At 34.2% G+C, this 21861-nt stretch overlaps 2 protein-coding genes across 6 annotated transcripts; both read left to right on the top strand.

Moving 5' to 3' along the window:
• The first annotated feature begins 3522 nt into the window (after nt 1–3522).
• On the top strand, nt 3523–7386 carry LOC126716810 (uncharacterized). 3 transcript variants are annotated; one of them, XM_050417812.1, is made up of 7 exons: nt 3523–3698; nt 3896–3971; nt 4184–4254; nt 4375–4523; nt 5123–5333; nt 6245–6417; nt 7109–7386. In XM_050417812.1, the coding sequence occupies exons 1-6, from the start codon at nt 3696–3698 to the stop codon at nt 6410–6412; spliced, it is 678 nt and encodes a 225-aa protein (XP_050273769.1). In that variant the 5' UTR covers nt 3523–3695; the 3' UTR covers nt 6413–6417; nt 7109–7386. The 3 variants fall into 3 exon arrangements, with proteins under 3 accessions (XP_050273769.1, XP_050273776.1, XP_050273763.1); XM_050417819.1 differs by having other exon boundaries at nt 3524–3698; nt 4187–4254; XM_050417806.1 differs by having other exon boundaries at nt 3524–3698; nt 4181–4254.
• Nucleotides 7387–10696: 3310 nt separating this feature from the next.
• On the top strand, nt 10697–18458 carry LOC126716794 (putative zinc finger protein At1g68190). Of its 3 annotated transcripts, none has more exons than XM_050417791.1 (6): nt 10697–10833; nt 12101–12752; nt 14163–14498; nt 15279–15503; nt 16836–17146; nt 18095–18458. In XM_050417791.1, the coding sequence occupies exons 2-6, from the start codon at nt 12231–12233 to the stop codon at nt 18219–18221; spliced, it is 1521 nt and encodes a 506-aa protein (XP_050273748.1). In that variant the 5' UTR covers nt 10697–10833; nt 12101–12230; the 3' UTR covers nt 18222–18458. The 3 variants fall into 3 exon arrangements, with proteins under 3 accessions (XP_050273748.1, XP_050273742.1, XP_050273756.1); XM_050417785.1 differs by having other exon boundaries at nt 10709–10833; nt 12062–12752; XM_050417799.1 differs by having other exon boundaries at nt 10736–10833; nt 12220–12752.
• Nucleotides 18459–21861: the final 3403 nt, after the last annotated feature.

Below are 21861 nucleotides of genomic sequence, written 5' to 3'. Positions count from 1 at the left end.
TATTTGTAGTTCTAACCTTACGTCCCCTCTTTCCCACTATCTACCTATAAAAAAGTTGTCTTATGAATTTGAAAGATATTGACAATATTGATGTACTTGCTTTCTTTTTCCCTGAATTCGATTATCTTAGGGATTTTATCTTTGGGTTCATGTTTGAGAGTCAACCTACCACAATCCTCATTTATCTAGGACAGTAGGACTGGTTTGTGAATTTATTTTTTTTTATTTTTTAAAAAGGTGCTTCATAGGACTCTTAGCCTGTCTGGTTTGTCTTTTGTATTTATTTGCTCATTTCTCATGTGCCCATGGACAAAGGGAATTTGATGGGTGCTGCTCCTGGGTAAGGTTGAAGGCTTGAAAGTAGGGCTTACTTTAGGCCTGGGCAACCAAAAAGGGACTCTGAAGCTTTCCCTTATGGACTGGTTGTTATGTTAAAGATATTTTGATTAAATTGGATGGCGGAGTGTCTTGGCTCTATCAAGGGTACGTAATTTTTGCATATAACTCAATTTGTTTATTAGGCATTGGTGTATCATATTTTTCCTAGTTGTTTTGAATTTTGTTTACATATCAGGGAAAAAATTTTGTAATTTTTGCCCATAGTTTACTAGAATCTGGCAGTTTTTCTTTCGAATGATCTAGTGCTAATGTTTAAATTCCTTTTTTGTGTGCATCTATTCTAGCACTTCCTCTCATTAAAGTGATAAGTGTGTGCACTCACACATACCCTTCAAATTTCAAATAGTATTTATGGTTCAGATTTTGGGCTTTTTGATGATTGACCAGAAAGCTAAATGTGAAAGACAAAATATCGTTCAACTACTACTGCTTAAGTACAAAATCTTCTTCCTTCTTTTTTCCCTTCTGACTTTCGGGGCCATGATCTGGGTAATATTCATCGCCTAATCTTGATTTAATAGATTTTTGAACCCTACCTTGTAAATCTTTAGGAGTGATTCAAATGCATGCATTGTAGATTTGATATCTCTCCTTTTTTGGCAAGTGTCTTCCATCATATTCATAGTGATAGATTGGGTTCAAGTCCAGGAAGCAACTTCTCTAAAAAATTGGAGGTAAGACTGTATGTAGTTATAATCTTAGACTACTGTATCTACTCTCATAGTGTTGACCAATATTTTCAATTTTCTTTTCAAACTTCCTTTGTTTCTTGTTGTGCCTTTCTTATTATTTTTGTAATCATTCATGATTTTTTTTTTTTTTTTGCTGAATCATAATGGTTAATTCTTCTAAACTACCATATCTCCCAGCCTTCCCTGGTGTTACTTCCAGCTATACATTAGTACCATGTAATCTTATTTGGTCTCTCCATTGAATCCCTTCTTTTGCAAACTTTACTATACAATGAGGTTTGTCCCTAAAGTCAATACTCTCTGGAAAGCTGATGGTTTAACTTGATAGTTCCAGATGTCTAAACTGTCAGTCAGGTTTGAAGTTGAAAGTATTGGTTCCTCATGCAAACATCTAGAGGAAGATTAGCATTGTTTTTCACAAGCAATGCTCCACTCCCTTTAATACTACAAAAAACTATAGTTTGAAAACAATTGCCTTCTTACGGCTTTAATGATAATGGAGAACTGATTGCTCTCTCTCTCTCTCTCTCTCTCTCTCTCTCTCTCTCTCTCTCTCTCTTATTTTTCCTGTGGTCGTAAATCTTTTCATTTTTTTAGATAGTATTTTGGGGCTACCCCCAAAGGATTATTCTCAATAATTACCTGGTGTGTGTAGGATAAGAGGACTAGTATATAGTTTTAAACATTTGAAAAAAAAAAAATGACCCCGTGTGTAAGGTGATATATAAAGTAGGGGGTGTTTTGATTTTTGTTTTGATCTAAGAAGGGCTCATTGTTAAATCATCATTACATTCTTACATAATACATGTTTTCTAGTAACAATTTTGTTATACAGTAACTCATGCCCATCTCTGATGGGGTAGAATCGAAATAATTGGGATTTTATTTTATTTTATTTATTTGGAAATTGGTTGCAAAGGGAAGAATTTAGATAAGAGACACAATCATGATCAATAATCGCCAAAAGTTGTTTAAATTTCACAATATCTTATGTGAAACTCATTTTTATGATTTCAAAAACTGAACTGTTAAAGGGCTGGAAAAAGGAAGGCCCAAGCAACAACAGAACCGAAATTTGAACTGGAAAGGGCAAAAGCATAAACCAAAAAGAAAAAAGGTTTTGAAAATCTGAATTAGTATCTTTTTTTTTTTTTTTGAGAAAGAATTAGTATCTATTTAATATAAGCATAGATAGATGAAACAAAAATAACTGTTTCTTAAGACACAATGTTAACAAAAATAAATTTCTAGATGTAAGGAAAGTACAAGCTAAAAATAATAATAAAAGAAATGTATATACATAGTTGTAATTGGCATGTGATGTTCAAAAAATCCAAAACAAGTAGATTCAACAACCGTTAAAGAGAGGTAGAGACAAAACTTATTCAACTTTTTTTTCACAAAGCTACACTTACAATGAGAAGAATTTGATTACAAACTTGGTTGTAATGACATATGTCTATATCATAGACTCGCTTAAAATAATTGTATATAATCACTTAAGTTTAGTTTAGTAAGTGAACACATGTTATCTTTCTATTGTTAACTAAGTTTGTAACCAAATTTTATCCACCCAAAATTTAACATTTAATATTAATTTGTTGGCACCACCACTACTACCCAATTAACTAATCAATTAAAAAAAAAAGATCAAAAAAATAAAAAAAAATAAAAAAAACACACACACACACTCTTGACACTTAAAACACTTAAAGTTTTTAAGTATCAATATTTTGTTTTTCTCAACATCCAATTTTCGATGGTGGTGAAAGAAAATCAAAATTAACCCAAATTGAGAGAATACACCTTATATTTTACTCTCTTTAAAAATAAAATAAAATAAGTTTAGATTGTATTAAGGGTGTGTTTGGATACCGCTTATTTTGCTGAAACTGAAAAATTATTACTGAAAGTACTATAGATAAAGATAAAAGTTAGTTGAAATAGTATAGTGAGGCCCATGAACAGTGCCAAAAAGTGAAGTGGATTCATGAATAATAGCAAAAATAAGCTGAATAGTGAAATAATTTTAATTTTTAATCATAACCCAAATGCACACTCCTAGGGATGAACGCACGTTTTGCGTTTTTTTGGTTGGTCCCATGGCACTGTTTATGGACCAACCAATCCTCAATAAATGCAGCAACAATATTTTATAGGCCCCACAGTACTATTTAAACCTTTAAAATTTATTTTACTATAATATTTTTAGTAATATATTTTTAATTTTTAGCAAATAAATAATATCCAAACACACCCTAAATTCAAAATCCTATAAATCCATTTGACCTCAAGTAAGCCCAAACTCACTCATATTGCATTTGATCTGGGCCAGGCCCGCCCAAATTGCAAAATACAAAGAAACCGAAGAGACAGAGATAGAGACAGACCCGCGAAACCAAACCCACGACTCTTCATTGTTCCTTGTTATCATTATTCTTTCTTTTATAACATTAATAAAACCAGCTCTCTCTCTCTCTCTCTCTCTCTCTCCCCATTCAAAAATCGCACTTTCAAAATCTTTTCGTTTTTCCAAAATCTTCGTGTTTCGCGGGCACACTCTCACAGCTTCTCCTAAATTTTCTGACGAAACAAACAAAAAAAATGGTAGGCGTCTCTCTCTTTCAATTATGATCTCTCGCTTTTTTTAGGGTTTCTCTCTCACACTTTTATCTCTGAATTTTGAGCTTCGCTTTTCTCTTCTTCGAGTCGCTTTGAATTCTAATCTCTCGCATTTCTAGGGTTTCTCTCTCTCCCTCTCTGTCTCTGTCTCTGATTTGATTTATATTTATTTTTGGTTTCAGGCGGATTCCACTGAAGATTTCGAGCCATTGTTCGATTACTCTCGAGTTCAGCCTCTCAATTTCGTGTCCCTCGACGGTTTTTTATCACTCTCAACTCTTACCCTCTGTTTGGTTGCTGTGAAAATTTTAGGATTTTTGCCAGGACATTGAAATTCTTTATATTTTTCTATACTGTTCAGGAGGATTAAATTGAAGCAAATCGAACCGTGATATTTGAAGTTTAAATTCTCTATTTTCAAACGAGTTTTCTAGCTTTTTGTTGTGTGTTGTTTGTTGCTCCTGTAGATGATGATGATGATGATGATGATACTGCATCCCCAGCTTTGTCTCCTAAACGGAGGAGGATTGCTAAACCTATTGTAAGATTTTTCTGTACGCGAATGTGTGTGTGGTTTGTGTGAAATTTGAATTTGATTAGTGAGAGTGTGTTATGGTGTAGCTTATGTTATGAATGGTGTTGTTGTTGTTTTGGGGGTTAGGTTATTGAGGATTTGGAGGAAAACACCAATGTGATACAAATTGCGGATTCTGGAAAAAATGAGGAGTTGGATTGGCTTTCTCCTCCACCCAAGGTTTCCAGGAATGCTCAGAGGACGGTGGTGGAGGATTCTACATTAAAGGAGTTGAGGTATGCGCGCATAAGTAGATATATGTTTTTGCTTAACAAAATTTTGTTTTGCGAATAGGCAGTTGTTGATAAATTTCATTGACTTCTAGTTGCATTCTTATTGAATGGATGACAAGTGCAGTTATAAATTGCAGGACTTGTGTCATGTGTTTATGAATTTTCCCAAATTAATTCTAAGTTGTGATTTCTATTATTTTGTACACGTTTTGATTCAATGGTGTAACCCTTAATATATAGGAAATGTCCAAATTAGTAATACCCAAATTTAGTTTTCATCAATTTAATTCCTTGCACTTTTTTTTTTTTTTTTTTGGCGTTTAGGCTTACATGTTGAGAGTTGTTACTACTACATGTAATTTGCAATTCCTGTTGAGATGGTGTCATGCTTCATATAGTTAATAGCTATGCTTATGCAGCTCATTGTAGGCATTTAAATTGTGACTGTTAGTCAGGCAACCTTGTATTTATTATCTATCTGTTCACAATTTTACTAATTTATAGACCATTTAATCATGAACACTTCTTCTTCTTCTTTTCTGGTTTTATTTACACTTTAGCCTTCCCATTTTTAACAATCAAATTTTTATCCGCGTATATAGATTGAAAAAGAAGGAGCTTGAATCATTTGCACAATCTGCTGAAGATGTTTTGCGAGCTGTTGAGGAGTCTGTAAAATTACAACTTGGTAGTTCAATGCAGTCTTCTCTGGAGGCTTTTGCTGACCAACCATTAAAGCCTACTTGTGAGCGAGTTAAGATAGTTATTTCTATTCAGGACAAGGATGGGACTAAGCAGTTTCGCATATACACGGTATATCTTATTTCAGGGATTTCAAACTTTTTTACCTGGTTGAATTTTATGCTCCCTTTTTCTTCTTAAACACTATTGCCTAGTAATTATTGAGAAGGAGTATTGAAATGAAGGTTCAGCTGTCTTCTATCCACTTATGTTATCTGCTATTTTCATGAATTGTTGCAGAATTCTTACAATTAGTTTCTGATTGGAAAAACTATGTATTTTTCAATTTAATTAAGGTGAATGTACTGTGCTGTTCATGGCTTTGCAATATTAACTGCTGGGTATGGAGTGTTGAATAGTAGGGTTGGAATCAGTTTAGGGCATGAGCTTCTTTGTGAACCTCAATAATATGCTGAGGTAAGATTGAAGAGAATATCATTAACTAGGTTTATGATCATTTATGATGTGAAGCTTATCCGATCTTTTATATGTTGGTTTAATTTAAGCTATTACCCTCTTCCTATGGCATTTCCTATGACCCTTTTCTAGTGAGAATGAGTGAATAGATTCAAGTCAAGGGAAGAAAAAAAGGTAGAGGAATGCAAAAATAACACTAATAAAAATAGTAAAATGGACATCTCAATGAAGAAAGTAACAAAGTATATGACTTCAAATATAATAGAATAGTGGAAAAAAATACACGTAGCCAACCTTGACTGATCTTTTGAGGATCCATAGCTAGCCCCTTGGGACGAAGGCTTGCTTGTTGTCATTGTATTTATTAATATTTTTCTTTTTAAGAAGCAAATGCTAATGTTGCTGAAATTTTCCTACATTCATTCTCAATATTTGTAAAAGAACATGTGTGTTTCTTTTATTTTTTATATGATATTTTTCCATACCTTTTTTGGATATTTGTTTCATGTATTAGTGTTAATGAATTCAATTACGATTATGTAAGTCGAGCTCTTCTAATCTCATAGGATGACAAGTTTGAGAGGCTCTTCAAAATGTATGCGGATAAAGTTAAGCTTGACCTACAGAACTTAGTATTTTCTTTTGATGGGGATAAAATCAATCCAGCTGCAACCCCTGATGGTCTGGGTATGGAGGAAAATGACATTATTGAGGTTCATGTTAAGTCAAGCTGACTGAGGTAAGATGTCACTGTATATCTTGTGCTCAGCCTTTGTGTTCTTTCTTTATGAAATTTTGAATTATGGCCATATTCTTTTGGTCCTATTTTGGTTGCCATTCTAAAGGTAAAGATTATGTGCACATCATTTTATTAAGATAATTACAAAATGCTGTGCTTTTAAAATTTTGAAATGATGGAGTCTTCAGAGTTGCAGGATGAGTCTAAAATGTTAAATGTATCAATGTTGAAGTCATTAATTTTGCATAGGAATGAGTTTTTTCTCATAATGCAAGATATGATTCTGATTGCATTCCATTCGTAAGGAAGAATAATAGGGTACTAGGCTGTTACAATTGTATGGGTTCGTATAATATTGGTAGAAAGTTCGTTGTGTTGTTTTCCTAGAACCAGTGACTAAGAGGACTGGTCTAAGAGCATGAGGTCCATTTTGGCTTGGAAGAGGGATGCTTTTTTTTGGGTTGGGAGGGGGAGAAGGGGTATGGCCCTCCAACAACCCTTTATGTCTATCCCTAATTCACTTGCTTTGATATTCCTGCAGTCAGCAAATTTGTATGTATGCATTTCTTTGCAATATCTTATTGATTCTGTTTTAACTTGGGAGGTACTTCAAGGATGGCACTTAATATTGTAGTTTTATTGTGAACTTATTATCCTTCCAAATTTCTTACTCTTGTCTGCTTTGATTCAGGATTATGGTTTAACCATGGCGCTTAAATCAACATTTGTGCCACTTCCAGGAGATATAGATTGTGCCTGGATGAGATCTTTTGGTATAAAAACTATAGTTATTTTTTGTTTATTGGTTGTGCAATATTGGGCCCTCAATTGTATAGTGTCATGGATGTTTTTTTAAAGAATTACAGTTTTGGCTGCACTGCTTAGAAGTTGCTTGACCATGAATGACTAATTGAGAAAAGAAAAGAGTGCCAATTATCATATGTATATACTCAATTTGCTTTCTTGGAACCTTCTTTTTTCTTGGATTAATAGCTTATGCCTTATTGATCAGTCGTGGAATCATGCAACGATTGTCTCTATAAAGATGTTTGGTATATTGCACGTCTCCATATCGTATCTTGCCTTTGTAGAATGATCTGAGTGTCTCCAATCTGCACTCAACAATTGTGTCTATGAAAAGATGCTTGGTCCTTTTAATGGTTTTCCAAGTCAGAAGTGTGAAATTTGAGTGTATCCTTCCAAATAAGCTTAGTAGGATATCAAGGACAATCCTCAAGATCTCATACACCGTTTACTGTCGCATTTAAAGGTTTCTTTAGTTTTACATTTTGTTCCACTAATTCGAGTAAACATTCATGATCTGTGTTACTTTATTAAATGTCCCGTACAGAACTTTTATTAGGTAGTCAATTTTTAAGGATGTTTGGTAATTGGTCTCATCTGCCGTGGTAGCCTAATTTTGCTTCAGGCGTTCTCTCTGAAATGTAAATGACAGACTGAAGGGAAAGTGGTATTCTTTGCATCAGTCAGGTTTGGTGTAATTATTTTATTAATAAAGTTTCTCTTTGGAGAAAAAATCTTTCAAACTCCTGTGTCTTATTTTTTATGTATAATTTATTAATTTTAGACTATAAAAATTTGAAATTTAAATATTTAATTGATAATATATTTATTGATGTTAGATCTTTTTGAAATTTCGTAAGTACGAAGAATATAATAAGAATATTAAATCCAATGGTTAGGTTTTTAAAATTTACATTTAAAAAATAGATATAAAAGGGGTTTGAAGGGTTTCTCTTTAAACTAATTTGGAGATAAACATTTTTTTTATTCTACGGTGGGCCTAAAGAATTAGGAAAAATACAACTGATATTTTTATAAAAGAAAAAAAAAAAAATTGTGTTGTCAAGTACAAACATACACTGGATTTTAAGGATTATAAAATCCCTGGCATATGAAGATTGCCTTGTGTTTGATATAAACCCACCGATTGACTCAATTCTGTCGGATTGTAGAAACTAATAAAAAAATTTAATGGGTATGCAACTATAAATATTTTTTAGCCTAATTTTAATTTTTAAAATTAATTATATGATTTATACATTTTTTTTTTTTTTTTTGCATTATAACTAAACTCTAAAGCTTCTAAATTTGGTGGGAAATTATTAATTACTAATTAGTTTCTTGCTTTCCTCTAAAAAAAAAAAGAAGTAGTTTGTTGCTTACAAAGTAGAAAAATTGTAAGTAGTACTATTAATAGACAATATTTTTTTCTTTTTTGGTTAACAAAAAATTGGGGTTAGCTAAGCTACATTAGCCCCCGGACAAGGTGCTTAGGTTAAGATCCGCAAGCCAAACCCTTATGGATGCTCACCAACGAAGAACTGTTGGCAGCGAGACTTGAATTTAGGTGAGTTAAACGAAGTATTCAAGCCTTACCAACTGAAGCATCCTCTGCTGGCATTAATAGATACTAGTTGCGATGCTAGTATTAGCATCCAAATTATAACCATCCACAATAGAATACTAGTATGTAGCATATTACCTTGGTGCATGAGGTTTGAAACCATAGACCAAGCCTTTATATATATTTACAATGTCAGTGTATTAACTAGACACATACAATTCTTCCGGACTGTTCTGCTAGTAGTTGGACATGGGACCTTAACTGTTCTTTTTGCTTTTTGTACTTTTTGTATTACAATTAATGCATACACAGAACAGAGTATGGGACAGATCCATTAACCAGGGAACAAAGGGAAGCTTCTTGTATGCAGAAGGCTCCCCTCAAAGATCCACTTCGATATTGGATTGCTCCAAAGGAGTCTCTTTCACTGTGTACGTAAGTCGGTAAAGCTAGTTAAAAGAAATGACAATGTGCCAAAAAGATATATATTGTAATTTGCTTCAAGACACGGACATAGTACAGTAAGCAAAGTTAAAAAGTTTTGTCGGCAAGGAGATAAGGTAATTCTTTTCACCAAGATGTCATCAAATTTCCATAAATTCTTACTGTCATCACATAATAAGTAGATACTATTATTATGTGATAGAGTAAAGATAGAGTTTTTATTTATCTATCTTTTTGAGTGGCTTGGAATTCACACTTATAAGACTCATTCATTTCTTTCTTGGGATTAACTATATAATAGAAATTAAAATTAACGTAAAAATTCACATTAGGCAAAGTTATTTATAGCTAAAAAAGAAATGATATGTTAGTCCATAGTGTAAAATAAATTAAATAAATACTAAATTAAAAAAACCATTCACATTTTATTTTTTATCTAAAGGTATGTATTAAAATTGAAAATCAATTCCAAATAAAAATGATATTTTTTTAATAATTCAATTGTTACAATAATTAAGGAGGGAAGATTTGAATTTTGGTTCTTTTTATAAAAGAAACTAGGTAATATCACTTAGTAACAAGAGCCTTGACAAATACAAAGTAGTAAGGATCTTAATACACAATAAAAATAATTTCAATAATGGGCCTAAGTATAAGATGACAAGTTGTGAAATAGATTATTTAAAAGTTACATTTATATATATATATATATATATATATATATAATAGAGAGAGAGACTAAAGACAATTTTTTCACAACTGATATGATGGAAGTTGTGATTGTATACCAATTACAATACATTAATTCAATAGCAATTCTTTTACGACGGTAACTTTTGTCACAATTTCATAAACTGGTCGACTATAAATGTTGGACAATTATTTCCACAATTCCATATGAATCCATAATTTTTTATTCAACATTGACACTTGATGGCGGAGTCATAATGGTGCGAAAAAGTTAAGAAACGAAAAAAAGAAAAAAATTGTGTCATAAATTTTTCTCATCAAGTCATGATGAAAGATCTGTGTGAAAATTTATGTTTGATTGTTACTCCTACTTCACTAGACTTTTATTTATTTACGTCACAGTAGAACATGAAACCCGGAAGATTTTCGACCAAAAAAGAAGGTTCTTGCACTTCTTACCTTAAAGTAAACGCTGGGACGAGCAGAGCATGCGTTACACAACCGCATGATGGAGAATGGAGCCCACTGAAAATCGTGAAAAAGCACAACAACTCCTTAGCCGCAATGCCGTGGCGTGTTCCCATTGGTCCCAAGGCAAAGTAACAAGTAACACATATACCGATAAACACTTTTTGGATCACATGCAATAAGCAAAAGAGAAAAAACTCACGGAAAATGTATGTGGGTCCCACCAAGACTCTTTAGGCCCACGCCACGTGCTCATATCCACGCTGGAAAGTTCACACCCAAAAACTCACACGTCAGACACAAAAGGCACCTAAAGAAGATAGATAAAAGAACACCAACAACAACATCATCATCATCAATAAACAACAACACAACAACTACAACAAAGAGCAAAGAAGATGGAAGAAGAGAGGGTCTTAAAGTCCTAGAACTGTAGCAAACTTCAGGTACTGTTTGTTTGCTCTTTCTTTCTTTGAAATTTGAATGTGACAACTTTTTTGATCTTATTTTCTTGTACATGGAAGAATTTGTTGGGTTGATTGGTCAAGTGAGACAGGGTATGGACTAGATTTTTTGTGGGGTTTTTAGTTTTTTTTTTTTTTTTTTTTACTGTTTGTTTAGCTGAGATCGTTTTTTATTTTTGTTCAGATTAGAAGAATTAGAATTGGATGGTTGGGGTTTTGAATTTTGTGACTGTGGCTGGAATGTGTAGCTAAATAAATGAAATTTTCGTATTCAAGATTGTGTTTTGGATGCAAAATTGTGTTAAATAGTGTACTGAGGGGAAGTTGACCTTTGTAAAGTTACTTCTTTGTGCTTTTGGATGTGGTTTTTTATTTTTTATTTATTTTTTATTATATATATAAGTTGGTTATAATATAGTCGCATCTAGACCAAAAGAAGAAGAAGAAGCAGAAGCGGATGTGAAAAGTTGTACATGAGCAAATAAGCTAAAAGAAAAACAAATAAAAAAGAAAAAAAAAATATTTTGCCAAACAAACACATTTTAAGGTTATGTTATTGAAAAATGTCCTCGCTGCAAAAGGATCCTAATTCTACTGGGTATGGGAGAGGTGATTGGTAGGTAGCATAATTCCTAGTTTTTGAAGAGGTTGATTCTTGGACTCAATCCCATCACTTGAGCACAGGGAACTTGCTATCGCACTAAGGTCTGACCTCTAGGTAAAGTTACTGAAAGGTGAAATAGCAATTAGGCTGCTTACTTAACCGTTTAGTCTTGCTCACTGATTGTTTATTGATCAAGGTATGGCGGCTTGTAACGGAGAATTAAGAGGTTCATGGGTAATGTTTACAATTTGTGTAAAAGTAATTTGGTAATGGTGTGATAATTGCGTGAAATTGAACAAGGTATTTTGAACCTTGATGGAGGTAATTCATTACAAGCTGCAGAACGATTTGAGTCATTCGACTATCAATTGTAGTTTATCTTTATTTTGAAAGACTGACAAAGGATTCTATTGCTTGGAGAAGTTGTTTATAATTTAAAGTAATAAAGGATTTTTTTTTCAAAAACACCCTTAATTTTTTAACTGTTGAGCTTTTCGAAGTGTAAATTGTTGATTTTGTTTTCTGAAAGGTGTACAATGTTGTTGACTTATCATTTTGTTTTAAATTGCATTAATATTCCATTTGTCATGTTGGCTTTGTTTTTAGATATTGGACAATTTAGGACGAACATTCATGTATTGACAGCATAAAAGTCGCTGGGCTTGCAAAAAGATTAGCCGAGTTGATATCCTTATTCATTGAAACTCAAAAGTGAAACATTATCTTATGAGGTGTTGGAGTTTGGGAGTTCTTTATGAATGCAGAGAGTTAGAGAATGGAGAAAATTTGTGAATTCTGCACGGCTTTGAGGCCAGTTGTTTACTGTAAATCCGATGCAGCACATCTTTGTCTTTCCTGCGATGCAAAGGTCCATTCAGCCAATGCACTTTCTAGTCGTCATCTGCGAAGCCTCCTTTGTGACTTGTGCAGATACCGCCCAGCATATGTTCGATGCACAGATCATCAAATGTTCATGTGTCGCAGCTGTGATAGAAGCCTGCATGATGGCTCTTCCCAGCATCGGAAACAGGTAATCAGCAGTTACATGGGATGCCCTTCTGCTAAGGATTTTGCAGCATTGTGGGGTTTTGAACTTAATGAACAAGGCAACAGTACTCGACAAGGTCACTTTGTGTCCACTTCACATGGTTCTGAGGATTCCAGCGTGGTAAATTTGGCTATTCCAAGACAATCTTGCTCACAAATTGGAGGCCCTTCAGTGTTATGTACAGTGAATCCTGCAACTCTAGGCTCCAGTACAGAATCTGAAGTGGAATCAAGCAGTCAACAAAGTAAGGTAAGGCAGGGTTTATGCTTGCAAGTATCAAGTATGTAACTTGGCTTTAATGATAATAAGCCTTTGTCATGTATAAATTTCCCTTTTCTTTTCTTCCAATCTTTTTCTCTCTTTCGTGATAAATTTTTCTTTTAGGTCACAATATAAGAAGTTCAGGCCCAGGTAAAGTTTATGCAAATTATGATTTAGCAAATCGTTAATGTGGGACAGGTTTTTAGATTTCAGGAGATTCATAACCATTTTACATTGTCCTGTCTTAGTTTAGTCATCATCAAAAACTCAAAGTCATAGCTAAGTTTTTGTAATTCTACATTGATGAATTTCTCCATCATCCGACTATTGATCTGACACATGAGTTGTAATATAAACAGGAGGACAAAATAATTTGTATAGATTTGATGATGATATGCTGCTTGTAGTAACTTCCCTTCAATTTGAACTTCTCAAAGATTTATTGCTAGACTGATGCTAAATTATGTCTCAGGTGCATTAGAATTTTATAATCTCTGCGTAATCTGAATAAATTTGACAAAAGATACCCTGGTGGTTAAACTCGGGTTTTTAAAACAAGAAACTGAATTCCCTCAGATTCTTATTTTAAAGTGATAAAATACTTCTTAAAATGTTCATGAAAAAGAAAAACAGACAAGATTAGTTCTAATATAGTGGTACACTTTGCAGATGGCATGTCACATAAAATTTCATTTGTTATCATGTTTTGCATTGAAAGACAGCAAACAGTTCTAGAATGGATCATATCATTCTTGATATGCTAAATGTTTTGTCCTGGGAATGGATAAAACTGATTATTAGTTTAACTTAGAGCTCCTTGTTTACTGGTTGTTGGAGGATTCTACTTACCTGCCAGATATAGGTTGGACTGCCACTGATGAAGATGATGAGGGTCTTCTTCAGATACACCAAATTGGTCTAACTTCTTAACAAACAATACTATTAGAAGTCTTTTGCAACTGATTTGCGACCTCATTTAACATTTTTTGCATTTGTTATCATTTCTTGCATCACTTCTTTTGGTGTGTGGTTTGCTATCGTTTGTTGCATCAGTTACATCAACTATGATTTTCTTCTTATTTTTTTTAAATTTTATTTTATGATTTTGAATATGGGATAGATTCTTGTTGCCAACAACTTTAATGTGCATTATAATTAACACTGGTACTCATGGAATGCAGTATATCTAAACCGTGCTAACAGTTAGGCCAGTCAGAAATTTTTGTTTCGTTGATATTGATAATAAACTAAATAGTCCACCATCATAAGTTCTAGTCTCTGAAGCTATTTTGGGGCTCTGATAGATTTCACAGAGTGTCTAACCACGTGTTTATGTTTATTTCTTTAGGACTACAGAAGACCACTATAATTCTTCTTAGTATTGTGCTTCACTTGCAGATATATAAAGGTCAACAGCAGCACTCTAGCCATATTATGCAACAGATTCTTGACTTGAAAAGGCTTCAGCTCACTGATGGGTCTAACCTTTTGCCTATGATACGTGGCCAAGAACAAACTGACATATCTTCCTCAATACATTACAGTCCTGAGTTTGATGAAAACCTTGATCAGCATTCACAACTTTCCCAAGACAGTTCACTTCAGGAGCTAAAAGTGGAGACTTTGCCATTTACATTTTCACAAATGGAGAATTTACCTTCATCTTCAAATGTTGGACTTCCTGTGCCTGGAGAGTCCTTCTGGCAATGTAAAAGTCCAGTTCAAAGTAGCCAGGTCTCATCATCATCCTCATCATCATCAGTACTTGAATTGAATCATTGTCTGATGAATCACTTGTTAATTGGCTATGCTGTCAATTCATTCCTGCTTAAGGGTGCCAAAAGTATAATAGGTCTCTCTTTAAATCAGCATATACAATAAGTGGGACTGATTCTCAATGGAAGGGCACTGAATTGTGTTGGTCCATTTGTCATCACCATTTCATTTTTTACACTATATCTAAGTTTTGATGTTAAGTTCCGTGCAATGGAATTATCAATGATCAAGAATATATACCAGGCCAGGACAAGCATATGCCCTCAATTAACATTGAACATGTCATCTCAGTGTGACTGCTTGGAACTTGGCATACAAGCTTCAAGATCTTTAGGATCTATTGGACGTAGAAAGAAATCAAAAAAGAAATATGTTTCCATTTAAATGCCTCGTATTTCTAAATACCAAACCAAGATTCACAGTTAATAAGTCCTTTCATGTGCAACTTATTGCATGGTAAAATGCAGAATGGTAGATTATGGTCTCTGGAGTCAACTCTAAATATTCCAATTCTCTGAGTGACCACTTGTATGAATTGAATGAGATCCTGATCTCAACCTTTGTGTAATCTTCTTAACAACAAGAGAGTTATAGTTCGTTTGTAGGCTGGTCTGCAGTTGTTTTATTTTTGGATAAACCTGGTCTGAGGTTTTTGGTTTTTGTTATGTGTTCAAATTAAAATTTTCTATAACACTGTATTATGATACAAAAATAATATTTGTTGATTGATTTTTGTAGTTATGGTCTCAAAATATGCAAGACCTCGGGGTTTGTGAGGAACTTTACAATGAAGATTTCAACATACCAGATGTTGATTTAACATTCCGAAACTTTGAAGAACTATTTGGAGGTGATCAGGATCCAATCAGGTCTCTACTTGATGATAAAGACTTCTCATGCTCTTCCGTAGAGAGGGATTTGTCCCATGATATATCAGATTATGTCCATCTAAGAGCTATGGAGGTTTGAATCATGACTCTTTTCTTTTCTAAAGCTGAACCTTGTGTTTTTCAAAAAGGCCATTGTAGTTTGAATCATTATCATTGTGTATAAATTTTCAATGTCTTGATATGCATTGCAGACTCCCTCACCTCATAAAACAACAACAATAAAGCCTTACTCACAAAAATTTCGGGTCAGCCATGGATCCTTAATAGACTAATCGTGACGGATCACATATGTTTGTCTCCCGAAATCGTATTCTCTGACATCTCTTTCATTAACAAGTCATTTTTTACTAATTATACTAATGTTATTCTAGGTCTTCCTCTATCTCCTTTCATTCCCTTAAATTGGATAATCAGTCATTCTCATTGGTGCATTAATCTATCTCCTTTGCACATGACAAATTTCTCAAGCCACTCTCCCTCATCTTTTCATCAACAGGAGCCACTACTATCTTTAAGTAAATTTCTTCATTTCATATCCTCTATTTCCTTGTATTTTCATTTATCCTCTTCAGTACTAGGTCGTTGCTAAGCATGGTATTTAGTGACTAAATATATTCAATATCTTGGCTAGTCAATATCTAATCATAGATAATCACAAAGTAGTGCATATCACAGTCACTGCTTTGATGAATAGCTAAGTGCATGCCACAAATATCCTGTAAATTTGCTTCTATGACTTTTTCAAATTCTCTGACATATATAGATATACTGTTCTAATGCACCTTATATACTACACTAGCTTCCCAAGAGAACATAAAACTGATCTCTTCTCCTTTTTCAGCTTAAAGGCTTTTCAACTAGGGACTCTCTAAACTGTGAGGCTGTAAAATACTGAGTGTTGATATGGGTGACGCCATGTAGATCAAATATATGACAATAATTGATAATAAAAAAATTAAGTTTTTATGTGTGTGTCAGTTTTAAATTTTTTATGATGCAAACTCAACTCTATGGGCCTAATAACAAAAGGTCCCACCTAGGAAATTCTTATGACATAACACTATGGATGATTTAAGGTGAAAATTAATTGATGTTTGAAAAATCTTTCAAAGTTTTGTTGGGCCTCATTTTGACTTTGGGTAGCATGGTGCAATTAGCCAGTTATCTGGGCCAATCACCTGAGTTTGCTCACATCATAATAACTTAGACGACAAGCATATGAGTTCCTGTAGTCTTTTGTCATTGATTGTTTAACACTACATTTAATAGTGAACCTTTCGTAGAAGTAGACGGAGATTTTAATATTTTTCAAAGACATTTGGAACATTTTATGGCAACATGAGATACTTGTCTGGTTTTGATACATAATTTTTCTTTGTTCTGTTACTTCTTTTCTTCATGACAGGATGTGGCTTCTTCTATTTACATCACTCATTCGGCTCACATGGAAAAAGACATGGGTCCTTCTAGTCAAGTTCATAACCTTTCAAGAAGCATGGATTTCCCTCGTCCAATACAACCATCTTATTCAACTTTGTCATTCTCTGTTTCAAGGTTTAGTGCTGAGAGCAATGGAACTGATTGCCTTGATAGTGGACTTTCTCCTTACACTATAGGAGGCGAACCTTCAAACAATTCTCCTGAGCTTGATGGTGCACATTTGGAGGCCAGAGAAATTGCCAAGATGAGGTACAAAGAGAAGAAGAAATCTCGACTGTAAGTATTATGTTTCTCTCTTCTGCCAGGTTTCCAAATGAATTCATAAAGGGCAAAACTGTGGTGTAGTTCCTTAGGTGTTGTACCTTAGATTCCCAAATTAAATTCAAACACACTGCTGCATTGACCAATACAGCACAAACAATGTTATCTTTCCTATGGATAATTAAATTCAATGCAACCATGTGTAAGAACCTAAGTTACTGCATATAAGAAACTGCAGCTAAGTCTTACCCATTCATAACTTGGAAACCTGAATGCACAATCACACACTTGGTAATAGAATACTTTTCTGTTCTAGTCTTGGAATATTTAACTGAATTCCTAGAGGGGGAAAAAAAGAACAAGATCTTACTGAAACTCTGAAATAAAGAAGGTTACTACTAAAATAGAACTTCAGAGTTCAGACTAAAACCACTGCCCATAAAAAGCTTGGCTTACAGTTTGGATCACAACATGCTGATTGCAAAATTAAAATTAAAGCTAGGCCCAGAACAATCTCCAAGCAAATGTGAGAAGGTAATTGTTGCATTAAGTTGGTTTTGTTTCTGGCCTCAGCTGCATTAAGTGGTTGAAATATTCTCACCGGAGTGTTTGAATTTTCAGAGAATTGGCAACAAATGACACAACATGATACACTATCACTAGTCCCAAACAATTAAAACTGTTAGGAAATGATGAATATTATTATTTAACCATTATTATGCTTTGGTCTTCAATAGAAGAATATACATTTAAAAAAATGAATTTTGCAGAGTACTTTTGCAATGAAAGCTCTAAATCTTGACTGGACTTAAAAGCATCATCTATTCTTTTTTAAACTTTGTCTTTTGGCTTTTTAACTTCTTGTGGTTCTGGAAATGCAGCTCAAGGTTGTAATAAAAAATTGTGAGGTATGTTCTTTTGGTTATGCCCTCTTATGGTAAATGTATATATATTGTTTTTCAGGCATGAAAAGCAAATTAGATACCCAACTCGGAAAGCTAGAGCTGATGTTCGGAAGCGGGTAAAAGGCAGATTTGTAAAGAAAGAGAACTATGGCTCTGATTTTATTGATGTGACACAAAGCTATTAGCTTTGCTTTCATCACCACCACCCACCCCCCACTCCCCGCCCCAACCCCCCCCCCCCCCCCCAAAAAAAAAAAAAAAAAAAAAAATAGCGGCTATTAGCTTTTCACCTTGATGTTGTACATATTCAATTGTGGAGCAACTTAGTGCCATGGCACTCTCATGTTTATAGCTTCAATACAACCAATTCATGGCACTCATGTTTATGGCTTTGATTTAACCAATTCTTGCAATTTTAAGTATGACTGTTGGTAAAGTCTGTTCATGTTCTAACAGCAAGGTAAAGCATAAGTTTCTAGTGATTATAGTTTTTTATGTGGCTTGCAGAAGAGATTCTCAGAAATCATTTCCCCGAACTTTAGTTGAGTCCCTATATAAGTTTCTACTGGTTTTACTATGTGTTTTCCATTTGTATCATTTCCTGTTATGAAAATTGTTAACTGCCACGGGCTAATACGTCAATAGTTTAGGTGGGAAGATGGCAGTTCTAATAAACAGATTTATTTCCTGCAAGTTAACATAAAAATAATTCAATAGAGCTTTGGATTTTCCTTGGTAATTGAATCATTCCATGACGATTTACATGGCATTAGATAGCTATCCATTGTTTCTGCATGTTCATGTGAATAATTCTGCAGCATTGGATGCAAGCTTGTGTGAGCTTGTGATCTATCATGTACTGTATGTTTGTTAGCCCGTATGTTTTTCTTGACAGTTGACACTAAGTTCAACTACAAGCTTTTTATGGAAACCAAATGGACCATTCTGTTTTTTAGGAAATCAAGAGGCCTGGGCTCCACTCATTGTGTTGTGAATTCTTATGTCTTAAAATCCTCTTCATTCCTTTGTACTTGGATTTCCTTACTATATTGTATTCTTATGTCTTAAATTCCTCTTTATTGAGGCAATTTCTAAACTTTTTCTTGACATGTGACTCAACATAGTCTGGAGATAATATTGTTGAGCAAGATCCACTAGGTTGTTGCGTTTAGCAAGAACAATAAAGTCTTAGACCTCCTTTAGAGGTGTTAAAGCCGCCAAAAATCACACTATAGGAAATAATAGAGGTGTTAGCAAGCAAAAAGATGATTTAATAATGGTTTGCAATTAGAATTATTTTTTGTTATTGGTTATGGAGATTCTTCATACCCGATGACATGTTCGAGTCCAACTAGCCACTTACGGGTGTGTTCTAGACAAAATTGTGCGATCTATTAGAAAGCAATGAAGGATGGATCACCATTTGAAGGAATTGGGTCGAGTGGCAAATTTAACCTTGGCATGAGCCCAATCAACTCATGAACACCCCTAGAGTATCGATTAGTGTAATAAAAAAGACACTTTCAACAGGTAGATATTCGAGAGAAAGAACTAAGAACAATGTTGGAATGATGGACAACCATGACTGTTTTTGATAAATGGTCAACAATGTTGGGCAAAACGATGGTCGACATACATTGAGTGAAGCAATTGTCAATTTTAGATGTTTTGAACCCATTGAAGATCATAGAAGAGTGACCTTGATACTATATTGAGAGAGAGAGAGAGAGAGAGAGAGAGAGAGAGAGAGAATGATTTTATATTTTGGTGTATAACTATACAAATAGCGGGTACATTTATGAGTGATCTACAAGAAATATGAGTGTTGTACCAATAATAATAATAACTAGCCGTGAACCTGCGCATTGCGCGTGATAATCATTTTTATGGTAGTTTTATTAAATTTTTTTACAATTTAAACTAATTTAATAAAGAATTAATGTATTTCATAATCATATTTTTATTTATTAGGAATAATTATAGTAAATCCACTTGTGGTATGACCCGTTTTCACTTTGTCTATCTGTGTTTCAATCATTTACACTTTGCCCACCTAAATTTCAATCTGTTACCCATCCGTTACCCACCTCACCATCAGACGTTAGAAAAACACTTTTTTATTCAAAATCAGAACATAACACAGATCAAAAACACGAACCCACTCTTCTTTTCCTCACGAGCCCTAGAAACACGAAAATCCTTGTAGACACCACATTCTACATCTGATATTGTAATAGTGTTGCAAGTGTGAACCTAGACGAGCAATGGGTTGTTCGAGGGACTAAAATCCTAGTAAGAAATCAGTTACTGTTTGGGTTTTTACTTTGGGCTTATGATTGTTTTATTGTTTTTTGAGTAATCAATCAATCGTCAATGTTACATGTAATGGAATGAGAATATTGGTTGTATTTGTTGATGTTTATGAAAAATGTGACTACCTGTTCTTTGGATTTGTGTTTGTTTATGAGCATTTTGTCTATCGTGGTCATTATGTCTCACAATGGACCCAAGTTTCTATTGGGATTAAATTTTAGTGTTTGCATGTGCTATTTAGTAAAACAGAATCAAAAGCAAAGCAGAAAATGTGGTCTCTCTGTGTGTGTTGCATCCCAAAAGCAAAATAGAAACATACAAGTGTTTACTCTTTTGTTGTTTACAATTCTTTAATTGTTAATTGTATACGTGTCAAATGGTAATTTGTTATTGCAGATAGATGATGAGAAAGTGAAATTGGAGGTACATTATGGGGGTGCTTTTCTGTGGAACCCTAGTTTAGAATACTTTGGTTGGAAAGTTGAAATAGTGTATAGGGATCCTAATAGGCTTAGTTATTTTGAAATATAAGGTATATGTGAAGAATTGGGGATTGATGAACCGTGTGAGGTTCATTATTTAGGTCCTGGGGGCAACTTGGAACAAGACTTGAGGCTCATACAAGATGATCAAGATGTGGTGCCCATGTGCAAGTCTAATGAGGGAGGGCCAAGAGACACCATCATACTGTATGTGGAGAGTGGTAATGCTCCACTTGCAGTTGAAGTTCCTGATGGTGCAACGGTTGGTGCAGGAATTGGTGCAGGGGTTGCTATAGAGGGTGTAAAGGCTGGTGTAGGGGGTGGTGCAGGAGCTGCTACATGGGGTGATAGTCTGGAGGAGGAGTTTGATTGGTTGAATGAAGGTCTGGAAGGAGAATACTTTGCTGATGACATTTTTGGTGAGTTTTTTCCACCTCACACAGTGCCATCAGAGCCTAATACTGTTCCAACCACTAATACACCTTATCCAACCACTGATACACCTCAACCAAACACAGATACACCTGGCCCAAGCAATGTTCCTCCTCCAAACATAGATTTAGATGAAGAGTGTGCTGAACCAGCTTTAGAGGATCATATTACAAGTATGGATGGTTCTGATGATGAGTAGAGGCCTGGCAATGTCGAGTTCAATGAGAGGACTGATATGGCAAATGTTAGGTTGATAAAAGGGATGAAGTTCCCAAACTCCAAGGTATTTAGGAAGGCTTTGAGGGAGTATGCGATTCAGCATCACATTGATATCAAGTGGAAGTTGAATGAAAAGAAGAAGATTTCTGTACATTGTAAGAACAATTGTGGATAGAGATGTTATGCCTCAATGGTGACTAGAGAGTGCACATTTGAGATCAAGACACTTTATCCTAGGTGTACCTACCCCCTAACATTTCAAAATGGACAAGTTACATCAGCCTATGTGGCAAACAAGTATTTGGAGGATTTTGGTAATAATCCTAATTAGGAGTTCTCAGGTGTTAAGCACCATGTGATGCAGTAGATTTCAGTTGAT

This window comes from Quercus robur, chromosome 1 (genome assembly GCF_932294415.1).
Source record: "Quercus robur chromosome 1, dhQueRobu3.1, whole genome shotgun sequence".
Classification (NCBI taxonomy): Eukaryota; Viridiplantae; Streptophyta; class Magnoliopsida; order Fagales; family Fagaceae; genus Quercus; species Quercus robur.
The sequence above is the reverse complement of the archived record's forward strand: the minus strand, read 5'-3'. Positions and strand labels throughout refer to the sequence as shown.

Coding starts and splice junctions, on each gene's coding strand:
- LOC126716794 (XM_050417791.1), top strand. CDS start 12,231: ATGGAGAAAATTTGTGAATTCTGCACGGCTTTGAGGCCAGTTGTTTAC. Junction 14,499..15,278: donor GTCCAGTTCAAAGTAGCCAG/GTCTCATCATCA, acceptor TGATTTTTGTAG/TTATGGTCTCAAAATATGCA. Junction 15,504..16,835: donor TCCATCTAAGAGCTATGGAG/GTTTGAATCATG, acceptor TCTTCATGACAG/GATGTGGCTTCTTCTATTTA.
- LOC126716810 (XM_050417806.1), top strand. Junction 3,972..4,180: donor CAATTTCGTGTCCCTCGACG/GTTTTTTATCAC, acceptor TTGCTCCTGTAG/ATGATGATGATGATGATGAT. Junction 5,334..6,244: donor AGCAGTTTCGCATATACACG/GTATATCTTATT, acceptor CTAATCTCATAG/GATGACAAGTTTGAGAGGCT.